Consider the following 25,281-nt stretch of genomic DNA (forward strand, 5'->3'; position numbering starts at 1 on the left):
AGTCCACATGGGACACTGTGCATTCTGTAGCCCAGCATAAATATCAGATTGAGACATGAAGGAAAGCAGCCATGATCCACATATATGAAGGCTACTCCAAAAGTAGTGAGACTTGTGTGTACCTCATAATGTGGTTAAGTGCTGTACTGGATGAAAGCTTAAGTCTGACTCAGAAATACATGACTGCAGTCAGTATTTCAAACCAAATAAATAACTGAATTATGCATGACTGCAGTCAAGCAATGTCCATGGAATTCCACAATAGAGAAATATTAGAATAGTATTCATTAAGAGTTGTTAAATTCCGACTGAGGACCTTGGAGTGCAGTTTAGCCCTGAAACTTCATCTTTCTTCAAACAGTACTTGTCTGTAATCGGTGGCAGTAACTGTGTAATAGTGTATAGGCTAATGCCTGCAGAGAGATTCTAGTTTAAATGATTTCTATATCATAATAATTTGCTGTTGACTAACTTGTATCAGTGGTGGGGTTTTTTTTCATAATACAAACAAGCAGCCTCTGTACTCATCTTGCTACCTGTTGAATGAATGTTTTCTAGCATATGCATTTCCTGCCTCATATGGTTTAGCAATTTCAGGTTTTCTCAACATCCTTCAAATTAAAATATAGGATAATGCATTTTCTAGTGACACTGGGATCTAGAAGTAGATATAGCAGTGAAAAAGCAGAGTTTGTTATAATTATTATCTCTTCAGCCAAACTCACATTCCAAAAATTTCTGAGAAGTGCCTCATGATCTGTGATTGAGGGTTGGTCTCTTGTTTGACAATGGCCATTAGCAGGGACCAGTGAAAAGCATAAAAATTAATGTACTGTTGGAATATCTGTAAATAAAGATGTCTTTCTACCAGATCCAGCAATCTCCTGGTTAACTGTAGTTAAGGACTTCCAGAGTTGGGTGCATCTGTACTGTAGTTTAATAGATACGGGTGGTATCTGGGTTTCTTTATAGCTTACAGGTCTCCTATCCACACTTTTGTTGAGAGGAACGGTGAATAATCTTTTTGCTTGCTTAATCTAACATAACTCACATTTGGGCAGGAAAAAAGACAGAAATGATTAAAAAACCCCTAACAAAATAATACCTAAAGCCTGTTCAGTTTTTCTTTGTACAGAAGCTATTCTGTACCTCCAGTCACTTTCTTGCCTCCCTTCATATCTTTCCTGGTTGTATTACATCTTTTCTGAAATATGATAATCAAATTGTGGAAAAATATTCATGAAGGGTACATGGTGTGGTTTTAGAAGGTGCAACATGATGGCATAATTGTATTTTCTGTTTTATCTATCCCTTTCCAGACCTGCAGGTGTTTTTTCTTTTTTTTTTCTTTTTTCCCTTCCTAAATAATTTGTTTTCCTTTTTAACCTGAGAGCAGTCAGTCAGTGTTTTCAGAGAAATGTTGTATGCTTCAGTACAATCAGGATTGTAAAATCCAGTTCTTGGAAAGTAATCATTGCAGAATTAAGATTTTCTGTACGATTTTATTCAAACTCTTTATGTAACCATACTTTTTGATAGTTTCTTTGGTTAAATTATAAGCATTCCTTTTAATAGAACATCTGCCTCGTTTACTTCACACAGTTGAAGTGAAATTGAAGTGAAGCTCATTAAAAAAACAGCTATTTAATATTTTTCCTCTTCATTACTCCATCCTTTATTTACTGGATGGTATTCAAATCTCACTGTAAAGATGCAATTATTAATTCCCCACTCAGCATTACAGTGGTGCCCTTTACTATAGTTTCTGAATGCTTCACGGGTATTAATTAAACTTAATTTTGAAAACTCTTGTCTGAAAATAGATGTCTTTGGACCTCTTCAGATTAAGAACAAAGGTAGAGAGAGAAATTATGTTCTAATCATTTCTTACGTCCTATTTTGAGCGTTTCAAATTTGGAAGTGTGCCCAGCATTGTTAATATTTTATGTATTCAAATTACAGCTTCAAATTAAAGCTTCAGCTGCCTTGGTAAGTTCTCGGCACAGAAGTAAATCAGGCCTCAGAATCAAATAAGGCCTTTGGGAAACTTGCAATTAGTGGCAATGAATGAAAAATTGTCTTTAACAAATACACCAGTGATCATACTGGAATGCTGTAACAACTGTAAGATAAGAATTCAGTTTGTAAAGTCAGCATGGAAGTGCCTCAAATATAAAGCCAACCTTTCTCTTCTGTCAGCCTGCGCCTCCTGTGTGCCTGAGCTGTGCAGTTCTTGTAGCGGTTGTCCAAGGACAAAATACAACTGTATGACTGAGAGGGGACCGGGGTGTGATCTTATAATTAAAGAGTGACTTAGGCCACAGGCACAAAGTGTGCTAGGCTAACATTTTTTCTGTGATGTATGTATTACATATGTATGCAAGCTGAAGACTTGAGAAAATTACAGCAAAAGGCATGGAAATTTAATTATTTAAGAGCAAGGTGTCTTTGTCATACTAAACAAATACACGCCCTTCCCAGTCATTGTTTCCACAAAAGATTATTTTCTTCCTATACATGGCAAGACTCAACCAGTCCTTTCAGGATGCAGTAGATCTCTTAGAGCTAAATCAAGCGTGGTATAATCCCAATTCAATTGACTGTAATATAATTGTATCTTCTTAATGCAATGGGTGCTTGGCCTACTTTTAAATTCAGTTATGGCACTCATGCACTTAGCCATTTTGGAGTTTCTTCTCAAATGTGTATTTTGAAATAGAGAATGGCCTTTTTCAGTTTGCTTTAATTATTGATGGTAAACAAGCAAAACACCCTTTTTGTCATGGGAAGTGATTTTCATCAATAGCTTTCAAATCAGTTTAAAAAGTCAATTTGAACTAATTTACTCTCAAGTTCTTTTGTCTTATTTGCTTGTTTCATATAAAATGGAAGTATTTCTCTATTTATGTTTGTTAGCACTAAGTTTACAGGTAAAATGTAGTTCTACTTTAAATAAATTGGATGCCCTTCCTAATTGGCTGTTCTTGGCACTATTCAGATCACATTTATAATGATTTTGTTTGCCCTCGAGGTCTTTCAACTTTGTAAATGAGTTATAACTGTGTCATGGAGTTATGAAATTTTGACGTTCCTTCTGAACATTGCTGTCGCTTCTGGGTAAGGCACAGGAGGTAAAGAAAAGGCACAGCTGAATCTGAAGTGAAAATGTAAGCATTTATCATCAGAAAAATAATTTTACAGAGATTACTGAAGTAAAGGGTTTCCTTGCCATTGATATTAAATTGTGTGTGCTTATATAGAGTTGTGAATGCTACTGAAAGCAGATATTTTTGTTGTCCAGACTTTTTTCTTTTTCTTTTTATGAAGAGTGCCCCTGGGAAAATGAACTGCTTGGCTCACTGCTCCCCAAATTTGCAATTTTTGAACTGTTTACTTTACAATCAGGTATTGCTGAAATGTTGCTTGATAAATGTGAAATGAAGTAAATTTCAGTCAACTATGAGGAAATTAATGAGTTTGAAGTTGTACTTGTGATGGTCAGGAGTTGAATAATGTGTAAGTTGCAGGGTTGTTTTTTTTTCTGAAGTTAGAATGAGTAAATACTTGCATTCTTAGTAAAATTTCTTGTTCATGGATGGCATAATTCAGTCATCTTAGCTTGCTAGAGAAGTGCTGAATGATTTAAGTCATCACTGAGTGGAACAAAAAGCATAGAAGCAGCACTGAATTCAGTTGGGATTTGGGGAACAAAATGCACAAAGCAGAAAATGATCTAGAAAAGATTTCAACTGCAGAACAGGATTTACAAGTAAACCATTATAAGCACCCCAAATGCATTTTAGCCATTTTATTTGCTGCATTGTTTTTCCAGCAGAAGACTTCCTATAACTCAGGTCTGTACTTTCAGTGAACTCTAATATTTTATATGAGAATGTTAAATTAAGGGGAATTTAAAGATATTTATAAATAATATTGCATTTTTAGACAATGAACATGAATGTGAACAAGTTTGACAGCATAGATGTGTAAGCTCAACGCTGAGTCTGCATAGGCAACTATAAATTCCAGGCAAGAGTTTGTTCTGAAAAGTAGAAATAGATCATTCTGGTGTCTGGGTAAGGAATGTCATGCTTCATTATTCCTTACAATCAATCTGTAAAAGCAAATCAAGACTTTAGAAAATGTGATGCCTTCTTAGTGTGTGCTGGGATTTCCTTCCCCACACCCACTTGCCTGTCTTCATTTGCTCCTCTACGCCCACCTTTTGTTAGCTGATTTTCCTCAGTTTCCACAGGGAATAGGTTAACAGAGGGAGCATGTCTATTCTTTCAGCTGACATTCTTTCTGCTGCCTCTTCCTGATGCCATGTTCTTCACTGCTCTGACAGTTCACATTAGATAGTCCATCATGCTTTGCATTATGCTACTGCTGTTTGAATTGCTGATGTGACCGATTCCTTTGCTCTGAACAGGTTGTCTCCTGGTTCTGATGTCTACGTGACGGTTTCGTCCATTGCACTAGCAAGGTCACAACAGTGTCGCAATTCTCCAAGCAACTTATCAACCTCAAGTGAGACAGGCTCTGCCGGGAGCACATACAGACAAAAATCTATGCCGGAAGGGTAGGCACTAGACTTTTTTCATATTCTTTTTTAGGCAGTCTTTTGTCTCTGTTCAATTTGTTGTAATGTATGTTAAACTAAAGGAGTGCTTACACAGGCTCCTGCCAACTGTTCTTTAAACGCATTAAAACATGTTTGCACTCAGATATAATTGTCGTGCTTGTCGGAAGTCAGATTTTAAAATTCCTTGCTTCTGTCTTTTCCCTTTGTGCCTTAAACCTCTCTCCGTCATCCCAATCCACAACAGAGCTCAGGTTGAAAGCTCATAAATGGCCATATTTATCTCTCTAAAAATCTAAATTAAAGGTACTGGTCTTCTCATGTTGCAGTCTACTTCCTTTCTCAGATTTAGTTTCTAAAAGAAAGTAAATAATAGGTTTAGGGCTTTGCAGGCTATGCTAATAGTTAAACCAGTATAGTGGTGACTCCAACTAAGACTTCAAATGTGTAGACACAAAGGCACTAAATAATATGTAGCTAGATTTTTTTCTATGTATTCATAGTTGCCTTATTTTAAAGCACTTTCATCCAACTTTCCGGAACTCTCCAAACTCTGAAGTGATTCAGTGTTAAAGTAAGGGGCAATTTTAGAGGAAGAAATTAAATCTGTATCATTTTCAGAGAACACTAAAAGAAGCAATAAATCAAGCTTCTCTGAGTAGGGAAAAGAAGTAATTGGTAGAAAGAGAGCTATCTTTTTTATTCCAAATTACTTCCTGTTGAGAAGTAAAAGGACAAAACTGCTGATAGTTCACACTGTAAAGCTTTCTTGTCTAGTCTTGAGTACACTGCATGTCATTGTATGAAATTAATTCTATTTGCATCTTTTATGAAGTAGGAGATCTTTTTATCCATCTAAAAAAAATCCCATCACTACCAAGATTAAATATAATTTCTGGGAACTGCTTAGCACAAGCTACTTTTTTATTTTTATTTTTATTTTTATAAGCACTTCTATAATCATTTGCCTGTTTAAGTGGCTGTAAAGGAACAATGCCCAGTATCAGCCCAGAGAATGCTTTTCAGGGCATGTATTTGACCAAGTGTTGCTTATTGCTCTAGAGCACTGAAGGGTTATCCTCCCAAGAATTCTTCTAGCTTGGTTTTAGTTTTTCAGAGGAAGCCATCTCTTCTCCATTGCACACTTTCATGAAGGCCTCTATTTGTGAGGCTATTACTGTTCAAGTGATTATTTAAGTTCATGCTAAGGTTCTACTGACATTAGGAAATTTGCTGAAAACTCATTAATCTTTAAGCAAATTAAGCAAGTGAAAACATGTACAGAGCTCTGCAACTCAAAAGGATGCCTTAATCTTTTTTCTATACTGCATACTTCTGTCTCATTCATGCCATCAGCACTTGTGTTGTCTTTAATTGTGAAGAGCAGCTTGTACTCTCAGTATTGTCACTTTCCAACTATATCGTTCGCTCTAAGAATTGTTGCTGATCCATAGACCATTGCAACCATAACTGCTTGATTGGGAAGGGATTTTCACACACTGGGTTTTTATTTTCAGTTGGCCTCATAGCACACCAGCACCATTCCCCAGCCCTTTTCCATCTTTCGAGTTAACTATAAATATATGTTCACTGCAGCATCTCTGAGCATTTTCTATGTTCAGCAAGGATATGCATCCTGGAAACCTTACATACACAATTTGTTCATTTTTCAAGTTTTAATTTAGTCCAAGTGAACAACAGTGCAATGGAATAATGCAAGAAATACTTACTACATGAACTTTGTTACTTTGAAAAAATCATTTTTCAAACTCCAGTGGTGTGACTTGTCAATTATATTCTTAAAGGAATGCACTTTGCATCTCATACTGTCTTTGTACACATGGATTATATTTACTGAAGACTTCCCAAATGCTATCTACCAGATGAAAGCATGAAAAATATCATTAAGAATGAAACTTCCTTTGCCTCAGTAAACAGAGGAGCATTTGTAAAATTGCTAAGAAATTCATGACAATTCCTTGTGCATCTTCTGTTGAAATGCACGTGAGAGATCAGATTTCAGGCAACCCTGCAGAGATATCTGCTATACCAGGTAGAGCTGGTCAGAGCCTAACCTGTACATATAGTTAAATAATAGAGGAGAGATAGTAACATTTCACTGATGAGGTGTCAGAGTAAATACTTGGCTGAAGAGGCACAATGGTCTGAAGGTATTCTTCCTTACATGAAGCTCCAGTGTGCTCTAGGGTATGCCAGTCCCTGTGATTTCCAAGTGCAAGATATCTCATCTGCAGAATCTGTGTGTATGTTTCTTTTTCCATGTGAGATATGACTGATTTTGAACAGTTTGTGAAATGTAGAATGACTGGAAATGTGGGTGTGAATCCAACCTCTGTCAGACGTAAATAAGAGCAGTAATTGCTGCCTTTTCTAGATTATTGGTTCATATCCTGACTTACACAGGGATATGAACCAAAACTTCATTGCCTTCGGGAACATCCATGTGGGTCTTGATGTATGTATGTTTATTTCATATACCCATCCTGAGTTTACTTGAAGGTATGTACATGTCATAAATGATAGCAGAATGTAATAAAAATACTGAAATAATGAGTTTCTTCTGAAGAGTGTATATTAAAAATCCGTATTTAAGCAATTTTCCTGTTCATTTAGTCTACCTTGATTTCTACTTAGTATTTGAATTCCTTGCCACACATTTAGGGGCTATATATTTAAGCAGGATAGGATATAGCACTGCGTGCGCTTATTTCCACTTTTAAACAGCTCACTTCATGTCTTTGCATTTTTATTTACTCATTTATTAACGTATATTGCTTTTCAAGTAGCAGTGGTGGTTTTAATGAAATAAAATTAGCAATGCAATTTCTCTTTATCTCTTGAAATAATAGCACATCATAGAGTATGCCAAATGAAAAAATAACAGTGTTCATTTATACACTAATGTGTAGGGTTTAGGTAAGAAAACAATGTATAGAAAGTAAAATATGGATGCACAGCAACTTGGTCAAACAAAAATTCTTGGATATGGGGCTTTTTCTTTTACATACTTACGTCTAGTGACTTCATAATGAAAACACTGTCCACAAAATACTTCACAAGGCTTAAAAGCTTGGAAGAGCTTTAGCTGAGATCAGTGTTTAAAGAATGTCAGCTGTTAAAGTATTGTCTTTTGGCTTTTTATGCATTTATTTAATTGCTATTGAATTCATCATATTTGGTTTAGGTATTTAATTAAGTGAACTTCTAACTGTAGTGTATGTGGAACTTGGATGAGTAAGGTAAAGCTTTACCCACATAGTGCAATTTCAATTTAAAGTGTTTGTATTCAGAGAGCAGGTGTCCAGATGTTCTCCACCTTATTTTTTTTTCAATAAATCATGTACAAACTATGCCAGGAGAGATGAAAAAGGATCATGTTTGGCTAAAAAATGGAAGACCCGAGTTCAAATTTTGATATTTTGAAGCTGTGCTGGATGTACATACGTATTCCAGCAGCTTATCTTTAAAAGTAGGAGCATGATTATGTTGTTCTAGATTACATAGTCTTTCTCTGATGAGTTTGTTGAAGTTAGAGAGTTGGAGAAGTTTCAAATGAGATCACCACATTGACTTAGTTCTGATGATTTGGCAGACATCATTTTTGTATTAGAGGTCATGCATGCAGGCAGTCTGTAGCTACCAGTGTGAGTAGAAATTGATTTGGGATGTTTTGATTTCTGTTTTAGGCTCTGACAGCTAGAGATATTACTTGATATACAGAATACACTGGTTGGAATTCTTTTGGGTGTTATGTTCTGCACGTACAGTTGTTTTTAATTCCTCTGGACTATGTATGATTTAAAAAGTAAAAAAAGAGGAAAGTATTATTCTTGAAGAATTCTTAATGACTGACCTGCTAATTCAAAACCCACCTATACAATACAAAATTATAGCTGTAGTTACAGACTTCGCATATAATGCATGTATACTTCGGTCTCTCCTTTTGATATGAGATTGTTCTCCTTGAGCTTACTTTTACCTTTCAAAAATCCATCTGACTAATCTAACAGGATATTCAAGTTTCATCTAACCCGCTTTTATTTTGCTTTGCATGCTTTCTTCCACAGCAATAGGTATATGTCTCCTTGCTTTCTTGCTACTAGATTTAGTTTTCGCTAGTCAACTCAAGCTACTTAATGATCCAAAAACTTATTATATGAGAACTCTTATCTCCCAGGTTTTCGGAGTCCTTAACCAATAGTCAGCTTTGTAATATCTTATGTAAAATACTTTGCAGTATAATATTGCCCCAGATAAATCTGTTTTCTTTAAATCTGTGTGTGTATCACTCAGGTGTGGCCGTAATAGTCTTTTGCTTAGAACCAAATAAAATGGCATAATTGCCCTAATGAACTTCTGATACTAATTTGTACTAGATCCAAGGTAGCAATTTCTAATTTAAGGGGATCCATCCTTGAAATCCACTCCCAATAAACGTACCTCATTCCTCTATGTGGCTTTTATCCAAACTTTCATGTTTTACTTGTGGTCAATTTCTTGGTAATAATTTAAATGCCTTGTCACCTGTCTGTGTAAACAAAAGTTTATAATGTTATTTCTGGATGGTTTGACTTTAGTTTTGACTTGTATGTACTGTGTAACAAAACGTTATTTATGAAAAATGCTCAATAAAATAATGTATAATGTTTATCTTATGCAATAAATGTAATAAGTAGGTCCTGAGCACTGCCACAAAAATTAAATGGAGGAGGAATCATGTTATGTGTTTCTGTGGCCTACAGTTTCACACTGGCTTCTTAAAAGTGCTCTTTTTTTCCTGTATATGAGATCTATGCATATTTAAAATCACTATCTGCTTTGTTTTTGGGGTGTTACAACAGGTTTGGAATAAGCCGTAGATCCCCTGCTTCCATTGACAGGCAGAGCACGCAATCAGATACGGGTGGTAGCGGCAAATCCACACCCAGCTGGCAAAGAAGTGAGGATAGTATTGCTGACCAGATGGGTAGGTAATTAATTCTTTACAATGAGCAAGTGATGCTAACCACAAGGTGACTTTTGCAATACTTCTCTTTGTGCAGAGGGAGAACTGTCTTAAGGACTGTGTCTTTGAAAGTTTAACCTTGTTCATCAGGATGAATAATTAGATCTTGAGCATAGACAAGCTTCTATAGTCTGTGTCCTTGAGACCTGTGAATATCACCTGAGGAAGAGCTCATTTCAGTTCTGCAGTTGGATGTGGGACTAAATCTACCTTAATGCTTTTACCTTGAAACACTATGTCCCTTTAGAAGCGGTTGGGTAGGCGCACTTATTAATTTGCCTTGCTGTTGAGGACTTGGTTGACCTCGCCTGCTCTCCCGTGTGACTTAACTTAGTTTAATTTTTGCTTAGTTTGTCTAAAGTGCTTGTGATGCTCCCTTTCAAATGGTGCTATATAAATGCAAATTGATTGTTTGATCATTGAAGCTATAAAAATACCACGTACAAAATGGAAAAAAAATGCAATTAAAGTTTAAATAGTAAAGTAAATCTATAGCTTGGTAATCGCCTTCCACCGGTGTATACATTTTCATTGCACTTGGCAATTAAACTGTCAATTGAGGGAATGTATTAGCTCTATGAAGCAGCTGGGTACGGAGGATTTGCATTGTTAAGCCTTCATTTGGAGTTTCTGCACATAGACCTTTTCCCTACAGCTATGACTTAGCTTGAATGGATACCAATGAGGTTGACACTAGTGGAATTGTTGTGCTATCTTCAAAAAGCATTGATCCGACATGATGAGTATGGTCAAAATTGCTAGGATCCTAACTTTTTTGTTGCCATAGGTTAAACAGTTTCATATTCTTTTCCATCGTCATATATATGGGTCATTGTGCTGCATCGCAGCTCTTTATCTGTTTTATGTAAACCAAGTTGTGTTGAAAACAGAATAAAGTTCAGTAAATTTAGTAGGAGCTTGGTAAGGGAAATGTAATCTTCAGGTTCTGGAGATGTACTTTGTTCGCATACCTTCACAACATCACCGAACTGTTCCTTATTATTGAAACCATCTGTCAGTCCCCTCCCTCACAACTCCCCCAGTACTACTTCTCACTAAAAAGCTGTGATTACACCGATCTGCAGTTCTCATTTTGACAGAACAGTTTTTAATCGCATATGTTTTGATACTGTTGTGATGGTAACGACACATGTAAAGCCGATTTTTTCCTCAGCATTACTTTTGCAGACCAACAGTTGTGTGTTGATGCTGGCACCAAGAAGAGCTGCCAGCAAGATCTGTTCTAAAATGTCAGGAGTCACCATATTAGCAAAATAAATAAATAAGGCCAGAAAGAACAGGAAAAATCATGTGGTAGATGAGATGGCTCTGACATTTGGCACAGACTGAGAAACGTGTGCTGACATATAATCCCTGTATTTTTATATCTTGTGGATTGTCCTGCGTTCATAGAGTGCCAGTTTGAAACTGCATCTCTGACTGCAGACTTTATTGCTAGTCTGAATCGAGGTGAAAGTTTGGTTTAATGCTAAATATTTCTACTTGGGGTAATCTGTATTGGGGTAAATAGGGCATTAGTTGCAGTGAATTCACACTTGCTCCTTCCTACCCACTCTTAGCTACAGAAAATCTGTGTTCTTTGTGCACCATTGCTGCTTCTTACTACTTACCAGAGAAAATCAAGTTACTTTTTTTAAATAGTAATTTTAAAAGCTAGTTATGCTGCACATCAAGATGAACAAACCATAGCTGTATTGCAGAAATCTTTAAAGAACTGCTAATAACAGTGGCTGTTGTTAAACATGCTCTTTTAAAATGTGATATTTCTAGAAACGCAAAGTATTGCATAAGCACAAGACTAGAATATGATCTGTATAGAAAGTTAAAAAGTTTATTTTGAATTACTGTTACTGGGCTCTGAGAAAGCACTTAGGGCTTAAAGGGTCGTCTGAACATCTTCTAGACCTCCATAGTTATCTTCTAGGGGAAAAAAATAAAGCTTAATTGGCAAAGGCCACTTCTGAGAATATCTATGTAAGCTGAATAGTTTGATTTCTGTCGATTTATTCCAAGGTTAAGTAAATATTTGATTCTTTGTGTTTATCTATGCAGTATCCACATTCACAGCCATCAGTTTTTACAGGAATATTGTGATTTCAACAGATTTTGCTATTTCTGCAACTAGAAAATATTTATTAGCTCACCTTAACTTTGACAGGAGATGTACTGCAGTTCTGCTGGAGAAAAATGTGTGAACTTAAGCAGTCACTGTAGACTTCTATTATTGTCCTGCCTTGCATAGAATAATGCCATGAAGGGAAATGCAATCTTCAGAATTTTTTCAATCTTTTTCTCAGGCAACACGCTTCATGATGTGCAATGCCAATATACTGTGAATATGAATATTGTCATGTTCTAATATTCTGATATATTGCTGTTCTACAAAGAGGGCATGACACTGCTCAGGTTGTTTTAATGAAAGCCAAGTTTTTGCATTTTATATGAAGTCTTGTTGGTTTATGCCAGGCAAAAATAGGCCCTCAGTTTTTCACCTGCGCTTTGTCTCATGTATGGTTTTTATCTGGAGTGAATTTCATCTTTGATATTCAAAGCCTTTGGCTAATGGTAGCAGTGAGAAAAACTGCAGTGTAAAATCAGAGTCCACGTTTTCTTATTTCTTGCACTGCATACGCTTTTCAGTACACTGTTATATGCTGTATTACAGAACCAACATGTCATCTCCCAGCAGTGTCAAAAGTACTGCCATCCTTCAGAGAGAGTCCCAGCGGAAGACTGATGAGACAGGATCCTGTGGTTCACTTGTCTCCAAATAAGCAGGGTCATGTAAGTTATCCTAAAAAAGAAGTTATTTAATATTTTGCTCATTTTAAGCTCTTCATACCAAATGTATTGTTCAGAACTATATTTAGAGTGTCAGTTAAAGACAGATGGATGGAAAAGAAAAAAAATCTTCAAACTCTGTTGCTATTAAACTTTGGAGGAAGTGATAGAGCAGATGTTACTTCCTAAACCTTACAGAAGCTATGCAGGGCATACTAAAATATTTATTAGTTAATAAAGTTTTGTTGACAGATGAAGTGCACTTTCTTGTCTGTTATCTTGTGATAAAGAGAGGGTTTATGGGAGTTTACAAAGCTATTCCTAGGCTTCTCATGGGAGACATGAAGTTGACGAATAGATTGTGCATTGCAAGACTCAGAAAGCTGATGCAAAACTAAGAAAGCTGCTTCTTTGAAACAGACTTAGGAGTCTTGCTTTTTTTTCCCCACTTCTCTTCTGTAACTATTAATTCATTTCCATAACCAATTTTGCACTCTGTTGAAAGAGTTCTTTTGAAAGGTCCAGTAGAATATGGCTGACAAGTCTCTTATTTATATTTACTTTCTAAATGGCAAATTCTACCTTTCTGTTTCAATAGTTAAACGTGCACTTGTTTTTGGAGACTCATTTCCTGATTTATACACAGAACAACAGATTAACTGCAGTAATATTCATGAATTAGTAATTTCTTGAAAATTATTTAAGTCACTAGTACCAAAGAAAGAAAATACTTTTTAATCTGCTATTCATTATGCCTGTTGACTTGGATGATCATCTTTATGATCAGCTAAAATATGGAGTTGTGCTGACTGATTACATGAAAGTATGAGTTGCATTTATTTAGGTCTTTCATTAGTTCTTGTTATTTGCTCCTGCTTACCAGCATTCTTATTTGAATGCAATTTGCAGTGTTTCTTTTAGGTTATTAATTCAGAACAACATGCCTTCATTATTATTAAACAAACAAAACACCTGTCTTCATATTCTTATGAGTTTTTATATTTAGACGGACTTGTTTTCCGTGTGATGCATTTGACCATATAATAATGTGATACCTACCTCATTAGCTTGTGTGCAAAATGTAACACTGGAATTACTAATGCTTGCACTCTTCTCATTTAGTCTTGTTATTGTAAATCTTTATTATGTAGACAGATGGATGAAGGGAGTGATACAGTTACTAATGAAGAGCAGTAAAATTAATTGGAGATAACTAGATCAACTTAATATTCCTCCTGTTTTTCTATCAGTTCATGATGTAGTATTATAAGCAATGTGGATACTGAGATTTCCTCCTTCGGGTATCATTTCATTCTCCATTTTCCCTATTTTTCCAGTGAGAGCAGAAGCAGTATCTAATCTTTGATATTTGATCTTTCCATTACTGTTTGGTAAAATTCTGCGAGTAGGCAAAATAGAAAGGGTGGATCTAAGTGTCTTTTCTGTCCCTTTTGTTATTTCTGGGCTATCTTGTCACCAAACAAGTCCATTTCATAATGAAAAACAAGTTTTTCAGTTCTGGTTATTCAGATGGTCAGAACTTAGATATGTTCTTTGAATGGAAAATAAAATTAAGAAATTGAGAGGGATAAAAATACTTGAAAGGTGAGCTACTAAGCGGAGATGAGTATAGCAAGAAATTCTTTCTGTAATGGGATATTCCACAGATGCCCACTATGGAATTGAAGGCATTCACTTGCTTTGTAACAGCTGGCTGTAACCAAGGACAGAACACACAACCCAGCCAGAAACTGCTGTGCCCAGATGGGACAATTTCAAAGCATTGCATGAAAGCTTCTTTTCTTGCAATTCTGCCTTTTGGAAAACAACTTACGAATAGTTAAAAGGCATTTCAATAGTCCTTGGCAAAGAAGGATCCTGCTTAGGAGGAAATAGACCTATATACTGCAAAGGAGTTTGAAGAACAGTGGTTGTTTTTCCCTGCCTTAGCCTTTTGTTGTGTAATTGTATTGTTGAAATAATGTGTTTTCTGTGGATTGGTTATGTATCATGTTCTAAAACATTAGACTCTTAAAATTAGAATAGTTTTAATTCTAATAGTTAGAAAACAAGCCCAAGTCTATATAACTCTGTCAGTTTCATTGGTTGGGCCTGAGTAGAATTATACTTGGAAAGAAAATGATGTATTTTGTTATGAAATTACAAATAATTCTGGTTTTCCCTGTGAGAGTCTTATGTGCTTCAAGAACAGAGCACACTCATTGTGTTAGAATGAATTTTTAGAGTTAGACTCCTGATTGTATCTATCCACTACCTTAAGGTAGAGGAATTTCTACTGTGCAGTGAGAACTTTAACTGTTCACTTCTTCCATTGCTGTCATTCTGAAATAAACCTATATGTTTGGGATTTTTTTTATTGTCGTTTCTTCTGTAGTCTGACAGCCACTACTCCAGCCATTCCAGCAGCAATACTCTCTCCAGCAATGCCTCCAGTGCTCACAGTGATGAGAAATGGTATGACAGCGGAGAGCGTACTGAATCAGAGCTGAACAGCTACAATTATCTTCAGGGGACTTCAGCTGATAGTGGCATAGATACCACTTCCTACGGACCTAGCCATGGTAGCACTGCCTCTCTGGGAGCAGCAACATCTCCCCGAACAGGGCTAACGAAGGAAAAAGTGACACCACTCTGGCACAGCTCCAGTGAAGTGGTCTCCATTGCAGACAGGACATTAGAAAAGGAGAGCCACATTGAGCGAAAGGCTGAGTCTTCACTGAGTCTGGATATTCACACCAAGAGTCAACCAGCCTCCAATCCTCTAACAAGGGAGAACAGCGCTTATAGTCTCAGTGATGCTGTCTCACATACAAGGTAATTTTCACTTCTCATGAGATTGACGCCTCCACATTCATTTTCCCATTCTCATTCTCTAGCCTGACAAAACTGAGAAGCAGTTGTTTTAGTTGAGACTTCTATTTGACCAGTCTATTGACCAGTGCTTTGAGAGATCTTACTGTGCAGAATGCTTATAAATCGAGGTAATTTTTAGTCTTTGTGTCTGCTGCTTCATCTAATGCAAAGAAAAGTCTTTGACAACATATTCCATACTATTGCTATTAAACAAGACAGATGAGTGCCTGATGTGTTTGTAAGGAATATTTTGCAAGAACTGCATTTGGTATATAAATTAGATCAGTCCCTTTAAGTAATCACTATTATGAATTTCTATTTTAATCTTGCAAGTATGACTTCAAATGTCTTCTACTTTTTAAAATTTTTTGTTTATTTATTTTTTACAAATCTTTTTGTTTAGAATTCTGCATGTAGTCATTATGGTCAATATTGAGAGCAAGTTGCTTGGGAGTTCTGGCATAGAGACTTTTAATCTTATTCTGAAGCAAGCTGCATGTATGACACATTACTGTCACATTCCCTCTTTCCATCACTTTTGCAAATTGTAAAATCGAATATACCAAGTACAGGTATAAAGTGCTCAAACAATTTAGATGGATGATACCCACTTTACAAGTTCATTTGAGCTGCTAGAAGCAGACAATATTTTATACCATTTTTCTAAACCATTTCCAAAAAATACTCAGTGTGCGTTTTGAAAAATACTTGCTGTTGTACTACCAAAAAGGAAGAAATATCTTTTTTTAGAAAGGTGTATGATCATAAAAATCTGTTGCTTTTACAGAGACTGGCTATTGCATTTTTATTCTTAAAGATGGAAGCCTGAAGCATTATTTTCTATTTGTTTTGAGAAAGATTACATTTAGGCAGGGGTAGATGTTTATCAGGCAGTTTGATGGTTCCTCATATAATAGCTGCAAATGGAGGTTGTCATAGAGACTGCAGTGTGATGAACTGTCTCCATGTACTTTGTCATGGTGATTCTTTCTAGTTATCTATTAATGGCGGTCCCACTCTGGTTTTCTGTCTCTTTTTGGTTGACTATTTTCGGCAAGTAAAGCTCATGTTATTCCATCCATGTCTTTGAGACTGGTGTTCCCAATAGCTACACGTGCATGAAGGACTTGAGCAAATCTTTAAAAACCACTATGGAAAGCAAGTGACTTAAACTTTATGTGACCTTACCACTTGTCCTTCTCTTGGAAGTAAAAATCTGTGGTGGTTATCTACGGTGTTATAACTTTTATTTTAAGACATGCATGTTTATATGTATTTCCTTTTGATGTTTGTGACAGTTTATCAAATGCCCTGCAGTACTTGTCTGAACGTAACTAGCAGTAGCATTACGTATCTCTTCACTCTTCCAGCTCCTACCTTTATCTTCTGGTTGATTTAGTTTAATCTAATTGGTATTCTGTAATGACACTGAAATGGTCTTCTACATATTTTTTTCAGGCTAAATAAAATGGCATTTCTTGTTCATTTAAACATCAGCAGCTCTTCACAAAGAAGAGTGGTTGAGGCAATTTGTAGAGTATGTGGGATGTGATACCTGTGCTGCAAGCACTGCATCCATATTGTTTATTCTAGTGGAGACAAGGACAGACTGACATGAAGATGAGAAAATATGTTTGATGCCTCACAATATTAAAAAAATAAATAAAAGGCTCTGTGTGGACTGACCAGCTTCTGTTTTTTTTCTCATGCTGTACTCAGTTGATGGTTACACACTGAACACCAGTGCTAATCTGAGGAGACCCTGGGCCTGTGTGTTAGCTGGCTGACCTGGGAGGATGGGCAGCAAGGGCATGGCAAAGAGCAGGCAGGAGGTTTGTTAACCTGGCACTTCTAAATGTGGCCACTGCTGCCTGCTTCAAGGAGAAGGAGAGTGAAGGATGATCCTGCAAAAGCTTCTTTTAGTGAAAAAAGAACAGCTTAATTGTTGTGTCTCTCTGTCAGTTTCTAAATTATCCTTTGCTGCTTCTCACCCTTTACCTTTTACCTCGTTCATGACAGAACACCTGTGACATCTTTAGAGTTGGGCTTCTGAGCAAAAAGAAAAGGAATGTGGCCCTGAAAAGAACTCAGTGACAAAAGAAAAGAAAATAGCCACAAATTAGAGTGTTTGTGTCTATAGAAGACAGGAGCAACAATTAGTATTATGATCATTTGGTGGTGCGTAGAAGAACTTGTACCTGAGAATTGGCGGCAAAATGTAAATTATAGTGATTAACTTCTACAGCAGAGCTTTTGGCTAGGTTTTTACTTCTCCACCCCCATTCTCAAACTCCTTCCTGATGATTGTGCAGATTTCTCATAGCATCCCAGGAGAACTGCATTATGTAGGCCAGTAATTATACAGAATCATTATAGCTGAATGTCATTAAATGAAGCCATATGTGCTGATGGCATTAATTCCTTAGGAAAAAATAAATAAATCAAACTTTCATTTCCACCTAAACTGTGTGGTTTCTTACGTTCCTTTTAGCAAAACTAAAACTGTGGATATTTCTAATCCAATATATTTTAATTTCAGTATTTTTAATGCACTTAGTCTAAAATGATTTAAAAAAAATTACTTGTATGAAAGACTCAACTGACATACTTGCAGATTGTCATGCAGTATCTGAAATTTTCCTTAATTTAATCCTTCCTGTATCTGTACTCCAGCTGGGAAGTGAGGGACCACCAGTGTCAAAAGGCTCTCCTCTCTGTCCTGGGACCAATTCCTTCCAGATCTAAGCAAGCTGGTCCAGGTGTCTGTTACAGTATTCATCCTTCCTGCTGTCAAGTGCTATATAACTCATCTTCACTACCACAGAGCTTCAGCTCCAATTTATTCTAGGATTAATCCAAAGACTTTCCAAAAATGCTCACAGCTAACAAGTGTTATCTCTTTCTGTCAGTAAGCTATTGACTTGCTTTTGTTTACACGTAGGAAGAAAACTTCAGGCATTTCCACAGTTCTGCGTATAGTTCCCGAAGTTGTATATCCTCCCAACATATCATATTATAAAACCACAACTCAAAATATTCAACTTACTCTAAAGAAAAGTATATTAAAGACTATATGCTAATCTTCTTGCTAATCTGCCAGACTACTCTTAGCATGTATTATACATGACACATATAATAAATATTTAAACAAAAGTGTTCAGAGGATACTGTATTTATATACAGTATGATATATAAATATATATAATTATTGAATGTATGTACATATATTTTAGATACACATTTAATGGAACATATTGTACTTCATTGTTTGCCTTCTTTGCATAGTAACATTAAGGGTCAACACTGACAGCTTATTATCAATTTTTATCAAGATTTTTTCTTTTTTCTCACAAATAGCACTTCCTTGAGATTGACCCAATAGGATTACAGTATTCTGAAGCACAATCAGATCTTTCTTTTCCTACACAGGGGCAAAACAGTTCTCAATTCTTGACTGTCTTTAGAAGAGGAGAAGCATTAAAAACAAAAAAATAAAAACACCTTTGTTCTTTAAAGATGTAAATCTTCCACAAATCTTGATGTTTCAATTTTGCAGTGGTGATGCCTCACAGATGGGCTGTTTTGTTCAGCATATGTAGGAGTTCTCTTTTTAGTACTGAAAACAGAAAAGAGAAGAGATGAAGAGAAATTTTCTGCCTCTCTCTCTAGCTTTTTTCCCCTGTTTTCCTTGCTATAAATTGATTACTTACATGTTTTATAATTAAAGGCTGCTATGACCTGCAGCAACCAAATATATGGTTGATGGACAGAAATATCTCTTCCTTTGCTTTCCAAATCTGCTATTTTTTGTAAAGGTCTTTCAGAGATACAGATGAGGGAAAAAATGAAAGTAAAACAAATTCTGCTTTTTTATCATCTTATTTGTGTACATATGAGGAAATACATCTCCCCTGTACCGTGACTGCACTATCATCCTCGTGTACATTAGGTGGGAGTGTGTGCTTCAGCAGGCAGTGCTGTTTGAGGAGGGAAGCCTGCCATCACCCCTTGCTGAATCCACAGTACTTAGCTGTTGGTACTTTGCTTCAGCCATCTGAAAGTGAAAGATATAGCTGAAGGGTGACTTCAGATGCCATCTGTTGTCAGTAGAGAGTGGAAAATCTAGAAAGCATAATTCTCCCTGGCTGAGGCACCTAATTGAAGGTGAGGAGAATCATCTGCAAGGGTATTTCCCTCTATATTGGCTACAGCAGGAGCCAGACAGTTGGCATGGACTAGATAACTTATTTCTGTAAGGCTGAATGCAAGTGAGATTATTTTTTCAAAGTGGCAACAGAAATTAAATTTCAAATATTTTCTCTGTTTCATTAACAGACAGAGACATGAGAATGGATTGTTTTATCATGATATGAAAACAGCACTGAAGTATCTTCTGTTAAGCTAAGAATGAGGAAATTGCTTGGTGACTTTATTCAGCCTCCCAGATAACATTTTATTTCTCAGTCAGAAACTGTTCTTTACCAGAGGGCCATCTGTTTCAAACTCCTTCCTTGCAGTGTTGGATACAGGGATGAAAATATGACTAAGTTGTGGGGAGAACTGATGGAAAATTGGTTTCTATGTACTTAATGCTATTTCAGTACTAAGGCTGTATATGAAGCTTTGCTCTATCACTAGAAATGCCTGACCTTATAAGGTTGTTGAAGTAAATATTGTCTGTGCAAATTGCATGAGGTTTTAATATCATCATAACTGAAGAATAGCTCCTATTTAAAGCCCCCCACCATCATCACCTTCTTCCAGAGATAAGTTGCAGTTAGTCACCTTGACTCTTTTGGCTAGACAAACTGTGGCATATGCCAACTTAGCAATTTTACTAATTTTTTTTTGTTTGACTTTTTGATTTTTTGCAAACAGTAACTGCTTTTCAGGCAAAATCCAGGAAGCCCTCTTTTGAAAGATATATTGCTTTCTACTGTGGCATGTTACGGATTCTCAAAGGGTGTCATTCCCTGTTGCTTAACTTTCTTCACAATACCCTTTGTTCCACAGCAAGGAATTCCAGCGAGAAGTTGCACTTGGGTTCTTGTTTCAAATTCAATTACAATCTCATCTATTACTTTACAGCAGATAATCACGGTGAACCTTAGGTTTCCTATTTATAAAGTGGGGAGAGGAGAGGGTAGATATGTTGTGTCCTTAGAAGGTAGCAAAATTTTTCATGACTGTATGAAATATTTGCAATAAAACATGGGTAGAAGACTGAACTGGTTTTGATTCTTTACTAAAAATCAATAAATGCAACATCATATTTTCTTTACAAATGTATATATGCACATGAGGCAAATTTTGTCTTTGTTTCTCTTTTAGTACCATGAGCTCACGACACTCTGCCAGCCCGGTTGTCTTCACCAGTGCCAGAAGCTCACCTAAAGAAGAGCTTCATTCTGCTACTTCTCCCCAGCTTGCACCTTCTTTCTCCTCCTCTTCCTCTTCATCTGGTCCTAGGACTTTCTACCCTCGCCAGGGTGCTACTAGCAAGTATTTGATTGGATGGAAAAAGCCTGAAGGGACGATAAATTCAGTGGGGTTTATGGATACAAGAAAGTAAGAATGATTTTTAATTCTTTTACTATTGGCTTTAGTTGTGAAGAAGCATAAAAATCTGACATTTTTCTGTATAAGAAAGTTCAAGGCTATCTAATACAACGCTGATTCTACAGTAGAACTTAGTCTCATAATGAGTTCTGCAGCTGGGTTTAAATATTTGATAGTTAGCTAATCTTATTCCCTGATAACATGCTTCTAAAAAATATTTTTTGCATCACAGTATGGATTTCACTTCAATTAAAGCTTATCTTTCCTTGGGCCTTCTTAAAGGAGACTCAAAATGTTATTTCAGCAAATATTAAAAATCTTCTTAAGGTAGAGGCTGAGTTCTTTCTTAAGCCTCTCTCTCATGTAGTAGTGCTGCGCACAGTATGTATCAAATCTGTTGCTCTCTGTGTTGGCTTGTCTAGGTTGCTCCCAGCATCCTATCTAACTGGCTTAAAGCAGTGTTACAATATTCAGCCAAGTCTTTTGGAATAGAAACAGAGGAACAACTTTCTAGTGAAAATACTGTTCCTTTAAATTTAACATGACTTTGAAAACAAGTGATTTGGAAAGCCCATTTCAAAATAATTTGTTTATCCTTTCTTGACTTTTACTGAGTCAACACAGGATTCCAAGATGATGCCAGTAACTCACTATCATAAGGAGATGGTAGAACTTTGTGAAACCTGCAGTAAAAAGAGAGAGATAAAAGTTTAAAGGAACTTTCTTTATGTTGCTCTTGTGCTGATTTAAGAAATGTATTCTTTTTAATTTTGTACGGAATATGGATTATTTTAGCACATTCAGTCTATGTTACAGTAACTTCAATGTATGTTGGTAATTGATTGCTTCAACAGGTATTCATTAAGATGAGGCTGTGCTGTATTAGGGAATCTCCTTTCCTCTTTCGTGCCCCCTTCCTTTGCTATTTCTTCTAAAATTTTGAGGATGCTATAATTCTTGTTTCATTCATGCCTCCTGCCCCAGGGCTTTGAGACCTGAATGTGTCTGTTCCATTTCATTTAAGACGTCACCAGAGTGATGGCAATGAAATGGCCCACCCTCGGCTGCGTGCATCAGCAAGAGATCTACGAGCATCACCAAAACGAGCTTCGAAGTCCACAGTTGAAGAAGACCTGAAGAAATTGATAGATCTTGATAGTCCAACACCTGAATCCCAAAAGAATTTTAAGGTATGTTGGAGAGTTTGGCTATCTGTTGTCACGGCTGAGCAAAATCTGAGAATACCTTAAGAGGAATGCGCACATCCTATTTTGTTCCAAGTCATAGTTCTGTTGACATGAAACAGAAATGCGTAAAGCTGTACTTCAGAGAACATTCATCTCTGCCCAGGCAGTGATACAAAAAAGATGTCACCGTTTGGAAATGGAAGGCTGAGAAGCTCAATCTCCAGAACATCTGTGTAGAACGTGCTCAGTGCTTTCAAAGCAGCAGAAAGTGCAGTGTTCATTTTTCCAGTGCTTACTCAGTACTTTACATTATTGCCTCTGAGTTTCTCAGATAGGATTTCTCCCATTCTCAGCCATAATAAGAAAATGAAATACAAGATGTTGTCTGAATTATCATTGACAGAAAACCATCTGTTTGTCACAGACACTTGCTAGAGGAAAACATTTAGGGAATAGTTGCATTCTTCCAGTCACTGCAATATTATTACAACTGTGTGCTTAATTGCAAAGAACATTTAGGACTGCTGGCACGTGAGAAATCTTGTAATGTTGTCTTGTGCATTTGAATTGCTCTTCTATGATTGCAGCACTAAACTGTGACGTGTTGACAGTATTGGAACTCCTTGCAATATGTGTGCTTTCCCACTTCTCTAATCCTGTTCCTTAAGAAGGACCAAGAATGCTCCCTAAACTTAAACAAATATTTATACAGAATAGTGGCAAACATTTCCTGAGGTGTTTGGTATTTGTGTATAACCATAAAGTGTATATATTAATTTTAAGAAGCCATCATTTTGAAGAGAACGTGTTGATTTCTTTATTTTCCATATATGTACAGTTGGTGCATCTCAGCTCAATTGCCACATACTCCAGATGGCTTCCACAGCAACTGTGCAGAAGAGAGAGCTTGCAACTTCTTTCTCTTCTTGCAAAAGCCCAAAGTGGCTGACATAAACTTCTAAGTTCTAGGTTCCATATATGTATTATTTCAGATGTTACATTTGGGGTGGGATAGGTGAAGTCAAGGTAAGATATCTTTCTCTTAGATTTGTGATAGTTCTAAGTGTTGAGTGAGCCATGGGCAAGCACAAGCATGACCTGTTAATCATTTTTGAGCACGGGGATTGTCATCATTGTCATTCCAAGAAATTCCATTCTGTTCAAAGAGGTGACCTGAGGACTATAAAAAAGTGTGTGCACTCAAGTGTGTGCATTCCAAAGTTTGTTATTTTTCTGCTTTGGGTTTAGTGAATCCATTCTTACCTTAATTTTAATTTCTGCATGTTAACTGAGGTTATGCTTTTGATAAATTTCAGCAAATTGCCAGCACTGTCGCCAACAATAAATTGGTTTTAAAAGCAGCTGCATTTTAAAAGTAACTGTCGTTTCTGCCCACTGCAGGATTTATATTTCATCTTACAAAAAAAATAGTTGCTCTGACTACATGAAAAAATGTTGACAGTTGGGGGTGGGGGGAAAAAAGAAGAAAAAAAGAAAAAAGAAAAACCATGATATGCCTCTCATGTGTTCACTGCACAAACACTAAAAACCTCCATCCTTTCTGCTGACTGCTTTCTGTTCTAGTAAAATTTATTCTAGGCTATGCTTTTGGGTAGTTTTACTATCTACCCAGTCTTCTTCATCTCCTTAGCTATCCCTAATGGAATGTGTCTTCTCGGATAAGTCACCCTTCTTTTTCCCCTCTCCAAGACAAATCCTAACCTTGTTACCTGTTTTCTGACTCCTTCAGTTGTTTATACCTTTGCAAACTTTTAATCTTAAGGTCCAGAATCAATTGGTGGTTCCAGCTCCTAATTCTCTGGTGGAGTTTGAATTCCTTAGCACTGTGTGAATAGGACCCTCAAGTACAGTGTTTGACATAACAGCTCTTTTTGCCACTTTAGAGCAAATGCTGGGAGTTTTTAGCAGATCATAATGTGAACCTGCTGATTGAGCTTTTAAATTTCAGATGAAAAAAGCAGCTTGATCCTCAGCATAATGCAGTGACAGCTGTGTACCAGAAAGTTGTTGTTCTTGTAGCATTAACTGTATATATAAGGTTCTTAATGTTGTGGCAATGAGTTCTGTCCTAAAGGAGGCAATGTGGATGGGAGAAGTTAACAAAGCTGGCATGGGATGTGACTTCTCTTTCCTTCCTTGTCTTTCACAATAACAAGTTTTTGAAAGTAATCTTACTTATCTCTGATCCTTAATTCACGAAAAACAAAAGCTGCACCAGGTTTCCCATATTAAAATTTAGAATGTTTTGACCAAAAAAAAAATCTGGCAGATTGTCTTTCAATGTACAGTACCAATAGTCCTTTCTCCGTGTTCTTCTCCCACCTTGTACTGTGGGTTTTTGATCACAGGAATAGAGTACCGTCTGTTTAACATTTTTTCCCTATTTCAGAGGAGAGAACTGTTTTTCTGTGCAGATGAGTAATGCTTTATAATGCTTAATCACACTTTCCAGAAACTGAATTCTTTCCTGTCTTGTTCAAACGTGTTTACAGAGCAGATGAGGGCGGCAAGGTCGTTTTCTCAGGTTGCCATCTCTCCATGAAAGCCTTTGGACCAAATTTCAGCCAAACCATAAAAAATGTTGTGTCTCAGAGGTGGTTATACTGCCACAGGTTTCATGAACGTTTGTGGCTGGTAGAGTAGAAAACTGGTGCCTGGGCTGGTGGGAATGGTATGCATTGTTTGAAAGCAGCTCACTGGTGCTGGCCAGTGAGCATGTAGCTCCAGACTAACCACAGTATTGCTTCCTTATGTGCCAAGCTTGGAGGAAGCTGGGATTATGAAGGGAGTGAGACACAAGTTTTCTCACTCGTGGGACAACTCATTTAATTTTCTTTCAAGTAATTCTAAAGAACTGAAGTGGTAGTGTTGTTCCTAGTTGTTCAGTAAAATAAGACTTTTAATTAGTTGGTGTTTGTTGGTGCTCTGTGTGCAGAAAAGCAGCCTCCCCAGGTACGAGGAGAGCTCTGTTTTATGCAGCATTTGGTTTGTTTCTGTAAACATAATCTCTGCTACGTGAGAGCTCTAGAATTCGTGAGGGAGGCTGAGATTCACTCCTTAGTCAAAGCTGGAAGAGTACTTAAAAGCAGTATTGTAAGACGGACTGAGAAAGACCTAGTTTGTTATCTAGTTACAATCTCCCTCAAAGCAGATTCCTTTAATTCATTTTCCCCATCCACTCTGGGGAAAAATAAGTGTGTATATATATATGTGTATGTATATGCTAACAT

At 36.6% G+C, this 25,281-nt stretch overlaps 1 protein-coding gene across 6 annotated transcripts in view; it reads left to right on the forward strand.

Annotated features, from left to right (window-relative positions):
- Positions 1-25,281, forward strand: part of SIPA1L1 (signal induced proliferation associated 1 like 1) — a 198,792-nt gene that overhangs the window by 164,228 nt on the left and 9,283 nt on the right. For 4 of the 6 annotated variants that reach the window (XM_065754732.1, XM_065754728.1, XM_065754731.1 and 1 more), the window contains exons 13-18: positions 4,433-4,582; positions 9,445-9,569; positions 12,295-12,413; positions 14,806-15,245; positions 20,616-20,852; positions 21,868-22,033. In XM_065754732.1, coding sequence (XP_065610804.1) covers positions 4,433-4,582; positions 9,445-9,569; positions 12,295-12,413; positions 14,806-15,245; positions 20,616-20,852; positions 21,868-22,033 — 1,237 coding nt within the window. Of the gene's footprint in view, positions 1-4,432; positions 4,583-9,444; positions 9,570-12,294; positions 12,414-14,805; positions 15,246-20,615; positions 20,853-21,827; positions 22,034-25,281 lie in introns of those variants that run through there. The other 2 variants (XM_065754733.1, XM_065754730.1) reach the window with 2 other exon arrangements.

The sequence above is a fragment of the Cyrtonyx montezumae genome, unplaced genomic scaffold (assembly GCF_038088225.1).
Source record: "Cyrtonyx montezumae isolate F1298 unplaced genomic scaffold, pur_monq_1.0 scaffold_10, whole genome shotgun sequence".
In the NCBI taxonomy this organism is placed as follows: domain Eukaryota; kingdom Metazoa; phylum Chordata; class Aves; order Galliformes; family Odontophoridae; genus Cyrtonyx; species Cyrtonyx montezumae.